The 16,039-nt window shown below is 59.0% G+C and overlaps 1 protein-coding gene across 7 annotated transcripts in view; it reads right to left on the bottom strand.

The window, feature by feature from the left end:
* Positions 1-16,039, bottom strand: part of BAIAP2 (BAR/IMD domain containing adaptor protein 2) — a 39,791-nt gene that overhangs the window by 8,270 nt on the left and 15,482 nt on the right. For 4 of the 7 annotated variants that reach the window (XR_009279035.1, XM_058852178.1, XM_058852180.1 and 1 more), the window contains exons 4-12: positions 14,692-14,753; positions 14,337-14,408; positions 13,962-14,099; positions 4,503-4,655; positions 2,513-2,740; positions 1,583-1,784; positions 855-1,056; positions 695-763; positions 369-531 (exon numbers count right to left, since the gene is read on the bottom strand). Coding sequence is in view for 6 of the 7 variants with exons in the window: in XM_058852178.1 (XP_058708161.1) it covers positions 369-531; positions 695-763; positions 855-1,056; positions 1,583-1,784; positions 2,513-2,740; positions 4,503-4,655; positions 13,962-14,099; positions 14,337-14,408; positions 14,692-14,753 (1,289 nt within the window). In the remaining variant the exon portion in view is untranslated. Of the gene's footprint in view, positions 1-98; positions 198-368; positions 532-694; positions 764-854; positions 1,057-1,582; positions 1,785-2,512; positions 2,741-4,502; positions 4,656-13,961; positions 14,100-14,336; positions 14,409-14,691; positions 14,754-16,039 lie in introns of all 7 variants that reach the window. The other 3 variants (XM_058852181.1, XM_058852182.1, XM_058852184.1) reach the window with 2 other exon arrangements.

Genomic DNA, 16,039 nt, shown 5'->3' with positions numbered 1-16,039 from the left:
AGCAGGAGCAGGGTCCAGGCAAGGCACGTGGATCACCAGGCACAAAACAGCCAAATTTCCATAAATCCCAAAGGAAACATTGCAAGCGTCGGACTTACAGCTGTCGACCTAGTGTAAGGCTTGTAGTGAGCGGAGGGTGCTTGGCAGAGGCCACTGGAATAGTCTTTAATTGCACACCCATAGGGCATTAGGTAGTCCTAAAACAACGAACAGAGGTTGGAGAGCCGCCCTCGGCACCCCCACGCATCCGGGAACATCCCGGCGGGACGGGGAGCCACAGACCCCGACTGCACCCAGGGATCTGCTCCAGCGTCCCCCGTTCCTCAAACGTTCCCCCAGAGCAGGAGAATCCCATGGGAGAAGCTCACCTGGGAGAAGGCGGGCACGGCCACGCTGTACGGCCGCTGCTTGAAGGTGTTGCCGCCCTGTGCCGGGAAGGCCTGGGAGGCCATGCCGTAGTCCGGCGGCGGGATGGAGATGTCATCCTTGTCCAGGAGGTTGCCAGTGCTGCTGCTCTTCCCTTGCTGCAGGCTGGGGGCCCAGAGCAGAGGCATCAGCTCCGTGCAGAGACCCTCCATCCACTCGTGGCCAAAAGCCAGCCAGAACCAGCAACCACCGCCACCACCCCCTGCTGTTATTCCTAACAAGAATTCCCTAATTCCCATCCCAAGGACACCCCACACGATGCTCGTACCTGGTGTGGACCCGCTCGCTGCCATCATTGTCAAGGACCCGTGTGTAGGAGAAAGGAAACCAGCCCCTCCTGAAAGGCAAAGGCGAGGATGAAGCCAAAGCCAGGTTTGTCCGGGGAGGATCCAGACCAGGCTGCTCCCGAGGACACCCAGCACACTCACATTTTGGTTTTCTCGCTCTCCCCGTAGTGCCAGCCGTCCCGGGCCTCGGGCACCAGCAGAGTGATGAGGTCCCCCTCCTTGAAGCTCAGGAGGGTGCTGTTATCCCCAGCAGCGTGGGAGAAAATCGCCTGCACCCTCGTCCGGCCGTTCCTCTCGAGCCCCGCAGCCATGGAGCTGGAGCGTGGCAGTGTCTTGTTTTCAGCTGGGGGAACAGAGACCAGTGGGTTCCCCAAATCCTTGATGCCAAGGCCATCCCCATGCACAGGACAGGCCTCCACCCCTCCTTATTTCAGCCTGGGTCACACTAAAACCTTCAGTGTGACTCACACCCTCCCCCTCAACCAGCGGGACCAGACTCTCGGCATCACCCGAGATCATCATCTCAGCCATGGCGAGGGCAGCAGGTTCCCTGCACCAAATTCCACAAGATTTTCCTCCTGGAAATCCTGTGAAACCCCAGGGCAGAGCCCAGCTCCAGCATTTCTTAACGTCGATGTCAAGAGGCACGAGCAGCATTGACACTGAGGGGAGGCTGTGGGTCACTGTCCCCCCAGCAGCAGCACCCTGGTGACCATCCCCACCCCCAGGTGAACATCCCCACCCCCAGGTGAACATCCCCACCCCCAGGTGACCATCCCCACCCCCAGGTGACCATCCCCACCCCCAGGAGCTCTCCTGCGGGCAGAGCCGGCTCCAGGTCCCCGGCAGCAGCGGGGCGGGGGCCTCACCTGAGGCGTAGCTGTTTTTCGGTGGCACGTTTTTGCGAACTGGGAGTGTATTGGAGTAAGAGTCACTCAGCTGCTTCTGAGGCTGGGGAGGAGATAAAGATTTGGGCTGTGCTGGCTTCATCTCAGACCAGTGGTTGTACCCGTCGCTGTCAGAGCCCGACACTCCGTTCATCACCGGCATTGCCTCCTGTGCCGACATGCGCTACGAGAGAGGAGGGGAGGGGGACACGGGGGTGGCTCCATTAGGGCATCCCCCTGCAGCTCCAGGAACATTCCCCTGCAGCTCCAGGAACATCCCCCTGCAGCTCCAGGAACATCCCCCTGCAGCTCCAGGAACATCCCCCTGCAGCTCCAGGAACATCCCCCTGCAGCTCCCCAGTGGGGCACAGCTCCGGGGAGAGAGGCAAAGTGGAGCCTTGTCCTGCTGGGTTTAGTTCCCACCCACTCTGGGGGCAGCAGTGGGGTCACCTCTATGGCATTTGCTGCTCTGAGCTCCCCTGCACCTGCCAATTCCCTGCTGAGCTCTGTGCTCAGCTCGTGCCCCCACACTGGGGGGACACCCTCTTCTGATGGCTCCTTCATCCCAGGGTCACTCCAGGCCTTTCTCCCTCAGTTACTGGGGTACCTGGGTTCACTCCCACAGCTCGGGGCCCAGCCTGGACAGGCAGCTCCAGCTCGTGGGGTCCCCAAAGAGCGGCTGGGAGCCCCTGCTCTGCCAGAGCTCAGTGATCTGCTGGGATGGGGTGGGACAGGCTGCCCGTCCCCAGGCTGGGCTCCTTCCCACGTGCCAGGATGGCACAGCACGGAGCTGCCCATCAGTGACAGTCCATCCAAGGGCAACTTGCCGAGGACAGCGGTGACACCGGCCTGGGCTCGTCCCTCCGGCTTTGCTCAGAAGGGCAGGACAGCTTCCACCACAGAGATACTTACTCCTACAAAAGGTGCCAGCTCCGGGGGGACAGGGAGAGGTTTGGCACCGGGGATGGGGTCAGAGATGATGAGGTTGGACTTGGATGTGGACAGAGGGCTGGGCATAATGGTGCCATTGCTGCTGGCAGCCATCTGCTGCATCAGCTGTATGGCGCGGTCCGGGATCTTGTTGGGATCCGAGCAGGATTGCTGCCACAGCGGCAGCTTCTGCGTCAGCATCTCCTTCCCCTGCAAGAGCAAAACGAGGTGTGAGGGCACAGGGCTGCAGGTGCTCTGTCCCCCCTCCCTGGGCAGCACCACAAGGATCCAGGGCTGGGCTGGGACTGATCAACGGCTCTGTGCATGGCACAGGCAAGATAACACACAGGGACACCCTGCTTCCAGGCCCTGATGGCAGCAGAGCCAGGAAGATATCATGAAAAATGGGAATGAGGGAAGGAAAAGGTAATCCATCTCCCCAGTTTATTCCGAGATAGCCTGTGTGCAGCATCTCCAGGCCGTAGGGAGCTGGGCAGGGAGCTGGGCCCCACGTGGAGCAGAGAAATAAAACCAGCCCAGAAGCTTGGCCGTGCTCCAGGCTGTCCCCACATCCCCAGGGATGAGCTGCTCAGCCCCAACAGCCTCCAGGCCCCTGTGCTGCATCCAAGCCCCACTGCTCCCTGCCTGCAGGACTGGCAGCCACCTGCTACCACACTCCAAGGGGGAAATAGATGGAGCCAGACTTGTCCCTATTCACCCAGAATGTGGGAGCATCCCGTTGTGTGACTCAGAGGAGGAAGATGTCCCAACCCCCTCGAGGTCACTCCAGTACAGCCAAGGGTGACCTGATGTCTCTGCTCTGCCTCATCTGGAGACAAAATGTGGTTCTGCATATGAAAATCCCTCGAAATCCAGTTCCAAACTCCCTGCATATTCCCCAACACCAGCCAGTGGGTGCAGCCTCACGATCCCGTGGAGCATCCCGCAGGAGCCACGGGCAGCAGCAGGATGGAGTTTTTAGCAGGACACTGGCTCTGGATAAGCCACCTGCAAAGTCCCTCCAGCAGAATCACCCTGTGTGTGCTGCTGCAGGCAGGTTTTGGTTTGTTCCTGCTGACCGCCAGCCCTGGGGGGTGTTTCTCCCCTCCTGCACTACGCTCGCCAAGCCAAGCGTGGATCCGTGGATGTGCCAGGACAGAGCTGACTAATCCCAACTCCCTCTCCTGCTCCAGCGCCAAGCGTGGCGGTGACAGATGGCTGCTGTGAGCCACGGAGGGCGGCGCTGGGGAACAACCAGAACGGGAGCACGAGGCTGCAGGAGCAGCACCAGCGCTCCCAGCCCGCGTCTGGATGGATCCCGCTCCAGACTCACACAGGTGCTGCTGCTCCCCAGGCGGGCAGGGGAGCTCCAGCCCTGCTCCAGGAGATGTGGGCAGCCATGGGCAGGAGGGATGTGGAGCTGCCATGGGCAAGAGGGATTTGGAGCAGCTGCTCCTGCTGGGACACCTTCCCTGGAGTCACCTGCTGGTCCATCACCCCCTCCATCAGTCCCCAAAGCTGCAGGGGCTGCAGCAGCTGTGGCTTTTGGGATACCAGACTGATGATCATTGGGATATCATTGGGATATCATTTGGGATATCAGGCTGTTGATCACTGGAATATCATTGGGATATCATTTAGGATATCAGGCTGTTGATCATTGGGATATCATTGGGATATCATTGGGATATCATTTGGGATATCAGACTGTTGATCACTGGAATATCATTGGGATATCACTTGGGATATCAGGCTGTTGATCATTGGGATATCATTGGGATATCATTTGGGATATCAGACTGTTGATCACTGAGATATCATTGGGATATCATTTGGGATATCAGGCTGATGATCATTGGGATATCATTGGGATATCATTGGGATATCATTTGGGATATCAGGCTGTTGATCAGCTGTTGATCAGTACCCGGTGATGGGGCAGCCAGGAGCGGTTCTGGTGGGTCTGGCTCACCTTGGCGTGGTAGGTGATGGCGCTCTTGGCCACCGCGCACTGTTTCTCTACCAGGAAGCAGAACCGTCTCCTCTCTTCCGTCAGAGCGGTCTTGTAGCCATCAGAGACGTAGTTTTCCAGCTCCCCTTGCTTGTTGCTGATGGCTTCGATGTACTGGAAGAGGGAGAGGAGCGGGGAGTGGGCTGCGGCAGCACTGCCCAGCACACGGGGCAGGGGGTGCCATGGAGAGGAGCGGGCAGGGACCCTGGCATGGGACACACAGGGACACACACAGGAACACAGGGACACAGGGACACACACAGGGACACACACAGGGACACACACAGGGACACACACAGGGACACACACAGGGACACACACAGGGACAGGGACACACACAGGGACACACACAGGGACACACACAGGGACACACACAGGGACAGGGACACACACAGGGACACACACAGGGACACACACAGGGACACAGGGACACACACAAGGACACACACAGGGACACAGGGACACACACAGGGACACAGGGACACACACAGGGACACACACACAGGGACACACACACACAGGGACACAGGGACACACACAGTGACACAGGGACACACACAGGGACACACACAGGGACACAGGGACACACACAGGGACACACAGGGACACAGGGACACACACACAGGGACACACACACACAGGGACACAGGGACACACACAGGGACACAGGGACACACACAGGGACACACACAGGGACACACACAGGGACACACACACACAGGGACACAGGGACACACACAGGGACACAGGGACACACACAGGGACACACACAGGGACACAGGGACACACACAGGGACACACACAGGGACACAGGGACACACACACAGGGACACACACAGGGACACAGGGACACACACAGGGACACACACAGGGACACACACAGGGACACACACACACAGGGACACAGGGACACACACAGGGACACACACAGGGACACACACAGGGACACAGGGACACAGGGACACACACAGGGACACACACAGGGACACAGGGACACAGGGACACACACAGGGACACACACAGGGACACACACACAGGGACACACACACACAGGGACACACACACAGGGACACACACACACAGGGACACACACAGGGACACACACAGGGACACAGGGACACACACAGGGACACACACAGGGACACACACAGGGACACACACACAAGGACACACACACAGGGACACAGGGACACACACAGGGACACAGGGACACACACAGGGACACACACAGGGACACACACAGGGACACACACAGGGACACAGGGACACACACAGGGACACACACAGGGACACACACAGGGACACACACACACAGGGACACACACAGGGACACAGGGACACACACAGGGACACACACAGGGACACAGGGACACAGGGACACACACAGGGACACGTGTGCCTGCACAGCCCCCCCAGCCCGCCCTTACTCATCGGAGCTCCCCACGCAGAGGCGCTGACTCAGCCGTGGGCTGCACGGGACGAGCTGTACCCAGCGGCCGCCCGCTCACCACCCGGGCTCGGAGGCGCTCCCGGGGGCTGCCCCGGTGGCCCGGCACCGGCAGCGGCCCCCGCAGCCCCCGGCTCGGCTCTGCCAGCGCACAAACCAGCTCCGGCATGTCCCCTGCTGCCCGGGCAGGATGGCACGGGGACCCTGCCACATGTGGTGCCACCAGTGCCCCTAAAGCAGTGCTTCAGGCCGCATTCAGCACGGAGGGGCACAGAGGCGGTGCCAGGACAGTGCCACACGCCTGGCACAGCAGCAGCACACGGGCTGGGCTGGGGGAACCCGGCTGCTTTGCCCTGTGTGACAGAAAGGTGGCACAGGGGACTCCAGGGCTGTGCCAGCCTCCCTGAACACAGAACGTGTGCCCCCAGCTCCCTGACCCGGCTCCTTCTCCTCCCTTCATCCCTTTGGATGCTCCCGGTTTTCCCCTGCGATGTGGCACCAGGGCAGCAGCCACCGAGGCTCTGAGAGCAGCACCTCTCTCCCACACTGTGACACCTCCAAGCCACCTTATCCTCCCTGGGATGGCAGCACCACGACACTGGAAAGCCACAACACCCCCAGCCCAGGAAGGCTGGACCTGCTTCAGGCAGCCCAAGCTTCTCTGAGATGGGAATTAAACTGGAAATTCAGGGCCCAAAGCAGCTTTGCTGCTTCTTCACGGTTATCAGTTATTTTTAGCATGCTACAATATTTATTAGCAGAAACATAAAATGGAGCAAACCAACAAAAGCAACAAGATTCAGTGACATCCCAGACTTCAAAGGGGGATTATTTTGGGGCTGGACCTGCTCCTGGCTCCGAGCACCCTCTGACAGTAAAACCCCGCGCAGGGCTCGTGCCAAAGCCAGCAGCTTTTGGGTCTCCCTACATTTCACCAACCTGCGTGAGGGAAAGGGAGTCAGCGAGAAATGGATTAAAAACCCAATTTGCAACCAACAGCCCTGTTTCAAAGAGAATTTTTCCCTCCAAAATGAGAAAATCCAGGGCGAACGCCTTTGGTCATGAGGAGAAATCAGCGGAAGGAACTGAGCTGATGCCACCGGGCACACGAGGGGAAGCGATGGAGGTTTTGGCACTGCCCCGAAGCAAAGATACAGGGCACGGCTCTTGTGAAGCCGGGCAGCAGCGGGGCTGTGCCAGCACGGGAAGAGGCAGCAGCAGCAGCCCCAGGCACAGCAAGCCCCTGGAGGAGCGATGCAGGCGGCCGGAGGAGGATGCGCTCGGGAAGGCACCGCTCCCGCAGTGGGCTCGGGACCGCAGCACGCCGCCTCCTCCCGGGTATTATTAGCCTGAAAACAGCGCAGGGACAGAGCCCAGAGGCACCAGGCATCACAGCCTGGCAGCGGAGATGGGAGCTGGGGAATGGATGCTCTGGTGCCGGTCTGGAGAGCAGCAGAGCTCCCAGGAATATCCAGGTGCTGGGATGGACAGAGCCCTGCTGCCCACACTCGTCTGCTCCACAAGAAGCTTCTATCCCAGGGGAAGGGGCAGGACAACGCTCCCCCTCCTGCAGAACCCCATTTCTGGAAGGAAAATGCAACCCTGGCAGCACCTGAAATAGCAGGAGCGCAGGAGCACGCACAGACCCCGATCCCCAAAACCCATCCTGCTTAATTTACTAACTGGGCCATCAAGAACGAGAAGGGGAGGAGTGAAAAGCTCCAGCTAATTTGGTTCAGTAGCACGAGGTCCATCCCGCCGTGATTCCCTGCAGGATCACCATCCCTGGGCCAGGCACGGCTCCAGCCCAGACACCACAACACAGGGAGAAACCCTGATCTTAGCAGCGGGAGAGCTCCAGCTTCCACCAGGATTTAAATACGCAGGTCCAAGCCTTGTTCACACCCCTGCTCCCAGGCTGGTTTTGCAAGGCTCCTGCTAATTCCTGTGCTGAGGAAAGGCTTGTCGCAGCCAGTCGGAACACGCCGCTCCGCGAGCGCAGAGCCCACGCTCTAAACTTAGTACTCAGAGCTTTATATACTTTATGTAAATATGCTCCGTGTGCCATTGATTTATCCAGAGCCTTGATTTTACACGTTATTCCATCACAAAATGGCGAGCGACACTCCTTGTTCACGAGGTGGTTTTTAGTTTGGGTTTGCTCAGAATGACAGTGGGCTTTCAGATAACGCCCAGAAAGGCAAATTTAAATAAAAAAGCCTCTTAAATATGCCAGATGCACGGGGGAAAAGTAACACACAAAGCATGGAGTAAGATCTGGGGACTACACTCCGAGGAGAAGCTCTGCCTCACCCAGGAGTGAGGCTTCACCTGCAGCCAGGTGTCCACCAGGACCCCAGAGCTGCTGCTCATGGCTCCATTCCTCAGAAATGGGGGAAATCTCAGCCACCCCACACTCTGAACCACAGCCAAACACTGTTCTCAGCTTGGCATGACCCGATCCCCTGTAAGGGCTGGGGGAAGCTGCTTCCCTGCCAGGCTCAGCAGCTTCCCCAAGACCCCACTGACAAGCACAAACTGCTCAAGCCCTGCATTGTAAATTGAGACTTTGATCGAAGTTGTCAGCTTCAGATTCACATTTTAAGAATCATCTAAATAAAACTCCCAGTTTGAAGGAGGAAAAAGAAACCCTGTCTGTGATGGGAGCAGGCAGGGAGGCAGCCAGGGTGGTGGTCGCGCCTGAAGCCAGAGCACACACACCAGAGCCACCCAACAGCTCCAGAAAATCTTTTCTGGGTTTCTAGGTTGGAGAGGCCTCAAATAACTCCCCCGTGCCACCCCCCCCTCTCCTGCATCCACTTCCATTTCACCGGGAGCCGCTGACCTAATTAGCAGTGTCAGCACGCGGCGGCGCCGGGCACAGGCTTTGGCACAGGATGGTGCCACGGGGCCAGGCTGGCACAGCCGGGGCTCCTGCCCGCTCCTGGGGCACCCCCGGCTGTGGGGGCTCAGCCAGGGACCCCCCAGAGCCGGGCACACGAGCGCTGCTGGAGCCAGTCCCCGCTCCAGAGCCAAGGGCAGTCCCCCCCGCGGGTCAGACGGAGAATTAGGAACACGAGCAGATGAAAAGGGAAGGAGCTGCTGCCAAGTCCCAGCTCGAGCAGCCACTGTCAGCCCGCACAGAAAGCCAGGGCACACAGCCCTGCCACCTCCCCAGCCCCACGGTGACAGCTCGGGGAGGGTGGAGATCAAAGAGCAGCTGAGAAATGTCAAGCCCCGAGTTGTGTGGAGCACACGCTGCTGTCAGAGCAGGTGGGGAGCTCTGAGCTCCAGCCTTTGATATCCACGGCCTCGCTGGGAAATGAGCTCAAAGCTTCCAGCCCAGCCAGGAACGTGCGAACACGGGCAACACGAGCCAAGGGCAGCGCTGAGCACCACAGAAACCATCACCACCGATCCTCCTCAGTGTGTTTGGCACTGACCAGGCTGAGCCAAGCCCCAGGGAACAGAGGGGACACCCAGCAGGCAGGAGCTGCCTTGGGGTCGCAGCAAAAACATGAGTTTTGGGAGCAGAAAGCCAAGGGGAGCAGGCACACTTCTGTCCAGCACCGGGAGGGATGCAGAGCAGAGCGGCTGTGCCTGCTCCAGCTCCATCCCAAGCAGGGGTTGGTCAGGAGCAGCAGCACAGAGCAGTGGGAAAAGAGAAAGGAAAGGTCAGGGAAGAGAGAGGACTGTGCTGGTCGATGCAGCAGGCTGAAATACCTGGAAGGAGTAAACACAGAGAGAAGGGAGGGTTTGTTTAGGCAGCCACGAGGGAGAATTGCTGGAAATGGGATAAGATAAAATAGAAGTTAGGTCGATTAGCAGGGAAAGAGCATCTGAACAGACTCAAGGCAAACCTGCTGGAACCCCACCACAGCACAGAGGCAAAATGAGCAGAGCAAGCAGCCAGGGATCCTCAGCCCCGACAGCTTTTCCTCATTCCCAGAAACTGCTCCTTGAGAGGCAGCTGGCACACCCTGCAGCAGCCTCGGGGGAGGCAGTGTCCCCTCCCGGCTCTGCAGCCCCACACAGGACCCAAGCGTGTCACCGAGGCTGGCACGGCGATGCTGGATCCCAGCCCGGGGATATCCGAGGCATTCCAGAGCCGGGCAGGAGAGCAGAGCTCGGGATGAGCCCTGAGCCAGGCTCTCCTGTAATACAGCAAATCAAACAAGAGCCCCACAGCAAGGGATGGCCACTGCTGCTCACCACGGGAGCCCAAAGACATTTCCCTGCCTTCTGTGGGACACTGACCCTGCAAAGCCCTGGAAGCACAGAGGCCCAGCAGAGCCCCAGGGAGGGCACAGCCTGGCCCTGCCCTGCACAGCACCGGGACAAGGAGAGGCTCTGGCCCCTGATGTGCTGCCCAGCAGCCAAAGCTGCGTGGGGATGCTGGGGCACTGATGCTTATCCGAGGCGATGGGAAAGGCAGAGCGGATCCTGGGGAGCCAACCCCGAGAGCCCTCGCGCTCCAGGGACGCCAGGCTGCCTTCCTCCCCCGGGAAGGGCTGTCTCCCCTCGTTATGGTCACATCTGAGCAGCCCCAGCCCTGCCCTGCTGCACACATGTGCTGTTACATAAAATCCAGAGAGCAGAGCAGCAGGGGAGCGCTGGCTCCAGCCGGCTCTGCAGGCGCTTCCCCTTCTCCTGCCTGAAACGTTCCCTCAATACAGAACACCCCAGAGCAGCAGCTCCAGACACGGATTTCACAGCCCTGAGCTGCACAGGCACTTCCAGGAACACTTCCAGGGATCCAGGGGCAGCCACAGCTGCTCTGGGCACCCTGTGCCAGGGTCTCACCCCTCACAGGGAAGGATTTCTCCCCAATATCCCACCTAACCCTGCCCTCTGGCAGTGGGAAGCCATTCCCCTGTCCTGGCACTCCATCCCTTGTCCAAAGTTCCTCTCCAGCTCTCTTGGAGCCTCTTTAGATACTGAAAGGGGCTTCTCTTCCCTTGCTGGGTTTGGGCACGTCCTCCCTCAGCCTAAATCCCAGTCAGACCTGGAGAGAGTCACCTGGAGCCGCTGAGCTTTGAGTCCTCCCCTGTTTGACTTTCACACAAACCTCCTAACCTGGTTTGTGCGAGCTCCGTGTCATTTGCAGCTTCCTGACGACCTACACCTAAAATTATTTCTCCTGATGGGAATACCCAAATGAGGTTTCAATGACAAAAGTCTATAAAACCCCACAGGTCATTTGGCACAGTGGTGTTTAATGCTCAGAACATTCCCATGGGAGCAGGGGAGGGTGAAGGCAGAGCTTGGCCCCCACTGCCCAGCCAGGGTCACCCACTGTCACCTGGGTCAGGCACAGCCTTTCAGGACAAACTGCCAGCCCCAGCATTGCTGTTTAGGCTGAATTACAGCCAGTTTTGTCTCAGCCCGATGCAGAAATCCAATTGCTTACAGTGCTAATATGATTTGATAAATACTTTGAACCAACATAACTTCATTGCTGAGCTGCTGATTCAATCCAGGTCCCAAACCCATCATGACCTTGATTTCACGGCCTGATCACAACCAGCCTTTAATGGAATTACAGCACTTGAGCTTCCTTGGTGATTGCTTAATCTTAATATTGTTTTCATTCTTCTTCATCAGAGATGTGAAATGAACGGAATTGGTTTGTTCTCCTGGTTTTCAGCACGGGTCAAGCCCCATCTCAGTCACTCCACGGGGAAGATGAGCCACGTGAGGCTCTCAGCCCTCACTCCTTGTGTGGAACAGCAGCTCGGGACTGATTCATAAGGAATAAAAGCCTGGCTTAGTGTGACACTCAGCAGCAACAACCCCCAACCACAGCGTGCTGACCATGACAGACAGGGCTTGGGAGCTGGCACGTCACTCCTGCAGCCTGGTGCACTTGGAGCTGCTTTAGAGCCACGTGAGTCGTCTGGGCCGCACACCACGAGGTGTCTGAACTCCTCAGCCACTTCATGCTGCAGCACTCGTCTGGAAAACTCCACAAAACCAGCACGAGACAGTGGCCAGGTGAGGTGGGACGTGCAGACAAGGCTGGCCCAGCTCTCTCCGTGCAACGAGGGGCTGGTGCAGCTCAGGAGAAGCTCCTGCATCACACCCCCTCAACCCCCTGCTCCCCAGCCACTGCTGTGTGCAGTCCCTGCCGAGCTCCAGGATTTATTTCTGCTTTATTAAGGTGGGAACAGCTGAATTAAACAGGTGAGATGTTAAACTGCGCTCTCTGATTGATTTAGCAGTGTGGAAACACAGCCACGCTGGTGCCCTTGCCCAGACAAGGGCTGTCCTCTGCCAAAAGCAGAGCCTGGGTGGCCCCAGACCTGCTCTCACTCTGACAAATGTTACATAAACCCGCAGGTCCCTGCAGGACAGTCCTGCTGCTGCCACCACGTGTCTCAGCCACCCATCTCCTGGCAGGTGATGACAGGATGTGGTCACTCCACAAGTGGTGAAGAGGCAGAAAGGAGCAGTTCTGCTTCCCAGAGCATTAAATATGAAGGAAGATGATGACAGAGCATCAGACTCCTGGCTGGCGGCTGCTCCAGCAGCTGCACGGGCACGAGCCTTCAGAAGAGCAAGATGTTATTGCTGCCTCCAAGGAGGTGACACTTCCATCAGCAGCAGCTTCTCCCACGAGGAGAGAAGGAAGCAGCCACAGCCCATTAGGAGACTCCAGGCAGCCCTGGCTGATGGGTCTGTGGTCCCCAGGCACCAGCCTGGCGCAGCTGTCAGCATCCCAAAACCCTCCCCAGGTGCTTCAGCAGCTCCGAGGAGACCACCAGAGGTTTGGCAAGTGGCCACAGGGGTGGCTTTGGGCCAGCTCAACAAACCAGTGGCTCTGCTTTAAGCAGGCTGAGGAAAGCAAAGCCCCACAAAGCTCTGTAGGTGCTCCTGATCCACTCAAACCTGGTTTCAGCTCCCCAAAGCCCAGTTTCAGCTCCCCAAAGGCCTGAAGAAGGCTCTCTCCTCAGGCCAGCACCAACACCCGCACAGCTCCAGGCTGGACCCCGCTTGCTGCAATCCCCCTGTCTCCAGTGCCCAGGCAGAGGTGAAAGCAGTGTCCGGGACTGGCCCCAAACACTTTTTTTTTCTGCTGAGGAAACACCAGCTCTGCAGTCAGCAGAGAAGAGAGGGGAAGTGCCCTCTTGGCTGCATTCAGCAATTTCAGCTTTGTGTTGAGATCTAAGGCAAAGGCAGCCCCCGCCGAGTGCAGCAGAGCAGGCACACAGAGGAATCACAGAATATTCCGAGCTGGAAGGGTCTCATAGCTCTGTAAGCTCAAAAGCCATCATAAGGCTTTTTCGGAGATAAGCACTTCCTAAATACTTTTACTGCTGAAAGATTAAAGGGAATGAGCGTCTGATCCTGTTTCCCTGCCCGCAGAGCTGTGCTGACAGGGCTGCCCCATCCCTGCCACACCACAGCAGGAGGCTCAGCCCACCCAGCTGGGATGGATTCCCTCCTCCTCCTCCTCCTCCTGCTGCTGTGGGATCCCTGCCCCGGGTCTGGCAGCAGTTCCCTTCTGCTGTCCCTGCCAGCAGCTCCTGCAGGAGGGGGTGACAGGGCTCTGATCCCCGTGTTCCCCTCGCTGGGCTCGGGCCTGACAGGGCTCTTCTCGCTCAGCAGGAATTTCAGTGCTGGGACTTGTGGGGACGCCACGCTCAGAAGTGGTTTAGGCTGAGCACAGCAGAGCCCCCAGCACAGCGGGCTGGAAACTGAGGAGTGTGCTGGCACCTTCCAGCCCTGTCCCAGCACTTCCAGCCCTGTTCCAGCACTTCCAGCCCTGTCCCAGCACTTCCAGCCCTGTCCCAGCACTTCCAGCCCTGCCCCAGCACTTCCAGCCCTGCTCCAGCACCTCCCAGCACAGAAAATACACAAGAAAACACCTTCCTGGTGTTCCACAGGCAGGAATGACCCATCCACTGGGGCTGTTCCCCAAGGCAGGATGGAGCAGGGTCAGCACCCCCCGTGTCCCCAGCCTGGGCTCCTACCTGCAGCTCCTTGTCCGAGTATTTCTGCGGGTTCTTGCTGCCCTGGCTCTTCTTGCGAAGTTTCTTCAGCTCTGCCTGGCATTTGTCCAGGGAGTCCCCCTTGCTCCTCTGCTCTGTCTGGTACTTCTTCAGTGCAGCCTGGATGTGACAGGAGAGAGTTTTGAGCTTTGGCTGCTGCCAAGGGGGGACAGAAACAAGCAGAGCCCCTGGGAAAGCGGGATTCCCAAAGCCCGGGGCTGTCCTGTGCGTGGGTGACACTGGGGACCCGTCTGGGAGCAGGGAGAGGTGACATCCCCCAGCAGGGAGCAGGTGATGGGGGACAGCCAGGGAGCCCTGAAGCCGGGGTTGTGCCAGACTCACACACACGTAACTCACACTCAGGTACCGGGAGTCCAGCTCCACCTTCTGCTCCAGCTGCGTCAGGAGCTCGTTGTGGAACGACTTGAGCTGCAGGGAGGAAGAAAACACAGAGTGCTTGGGGAGGACTGGCAGAGCCCGCCTGGGGAGCAGCAGATGGCACCGGGGAGGGCACCAGAGCAGGGCTGCACAGGCTGAGAGCAGCGAGGGACACGCTCAGAGAGAGCCCAGCAGGGCTGAAGAGGATGCCCAAGCAGTGCAGACCCTTTGGAGCTTAGCAAATCCACGGCAGAGGGGCTGGTGTCATCTGGACAAGGCACAGAAGAGCATTTTCCACCCTCAGGGACCCCGGCACGGCAGGCTGGGCACTCACCATCTCCTCCAGCTGGTTCTGGATCTGCCTGTGCACCTCTGCCATCTGGAAGAGCACATCCCCTGCAGAGACAGGACACGGAGGGTTTGAGGCACCGAGCTTGGGGACACCCCAGGGCTGGGACAGGCTCCTGCAGAACCCCCTGTGCCCACCTTTGGGAGCTGCAATGAGCCAGCGCTCACCTGAGCCACTCACACAGGTAACCCTGTGAGGCAGGAAGGGAACAAGGATGAGCAGCAGCAGGACCCCAGCACCAGGGGCAGCCCTTGTTCCCCAGGCCCAGCACAGGGACACACAGCCCTGGCACTCAGAGCAGCTCACAGAACCCTGGGATCCCCACTGCAGCCGAGGAATCCCAGCTCTGCTCTGCCACTTCCTTTAATTTTTCTTTCCCGGAGCAGGGCTGCAGCCCCACACCCAGCGCTGTTCCTGGAGGAAGGGCTGTGCCTGGCTCAGCAGAAGGCTCAGCGTGGCTGGAGCCAGGCACACACACACGGGAGCATCTCTTAGGAACGGAGCCAGCGCCAAGAGCCCTGTCTCTGGATCAGAGCACACCGTGGGGACAGCCCAGCTCTGTCAGCACTTTTCAGGGCTGAGTTTGGAAGCTTTCCCTCCCAGCACAGCAGGTTGTAGCTTCCCAAGAGGCTCCCAACCTCTGTGGAGCCGTTTGCAGATGAAAAGCCAGCATCTCGCTGGGGCAAGGGAACGAGTGGGAGCCTCTCCCAGCACAGCTGGTGTGTGCCAGGCCAGCCCCAGGGCCAGCCCCAGCCTGTCCCCCCATATCCCCAGGACCATGGGGACACATGGGGGTGTCAACACCTGCAGCACTGGAGGCCTTTTACACAGGAGCTGCTCTCCTGGCCCTGTTCATAGCAGCACCTCCATCCTCCTGGGTTCCCCCTGTGCTCCCTGTGCTCCTCCTGTGTCCCCTGTGTCCCCTGTCCCAGCCCTGGGTGCCCCAGAGTGAGGGGTGAGCAGACAGCCGGGCTGCAGCTCTGCTCCTTCCCCGTGAGGAAGATGATTTCTTCCTCAGCCCTGCATGCCGAGGCTTTTCCAGCCGGTTCTCGGGGTGCAGAGCCGAGCCCTCATGCCCGGCTGCCGCACACGGGAGCAGGGAGCTCCAGGCTGGGAAATCGCTCCTGCTTGGGCTCAGTGCTGGGAAGTGCCCGAATTCCCACGGCGAGGAAGGCCCGACGTGGCTCTGTCAGGGGTATCAGTGCAAGGGTGGATCTCTCATCATTCCCAAAGCCTGCACCACTCCCTGTCCCTCTCCCTTCCTGTGAGGCTGGAGTGGAGATCCCGGCAGCGCTGGCTGGGGACTCTGGCCACTGTCACAGAGCTCCTGACC

Source organism: Poecile atricapillus, chromosome 17 (genome assembly GCF_030490865.1).
Source record: "Poecile atricapillus isolate bPoeAtr1 chromosome 17, bPoeAtr1.hap1, whole genome shotgun sequence".
NCBI lineage: Eukaryota > Metazoa > Chordata > Aves > Passeriformes > Paridae > Poecile > Poecile atricapillus.
This window is presented reverse-complemented; position numbering and strand designations above follow the sequence as displayed.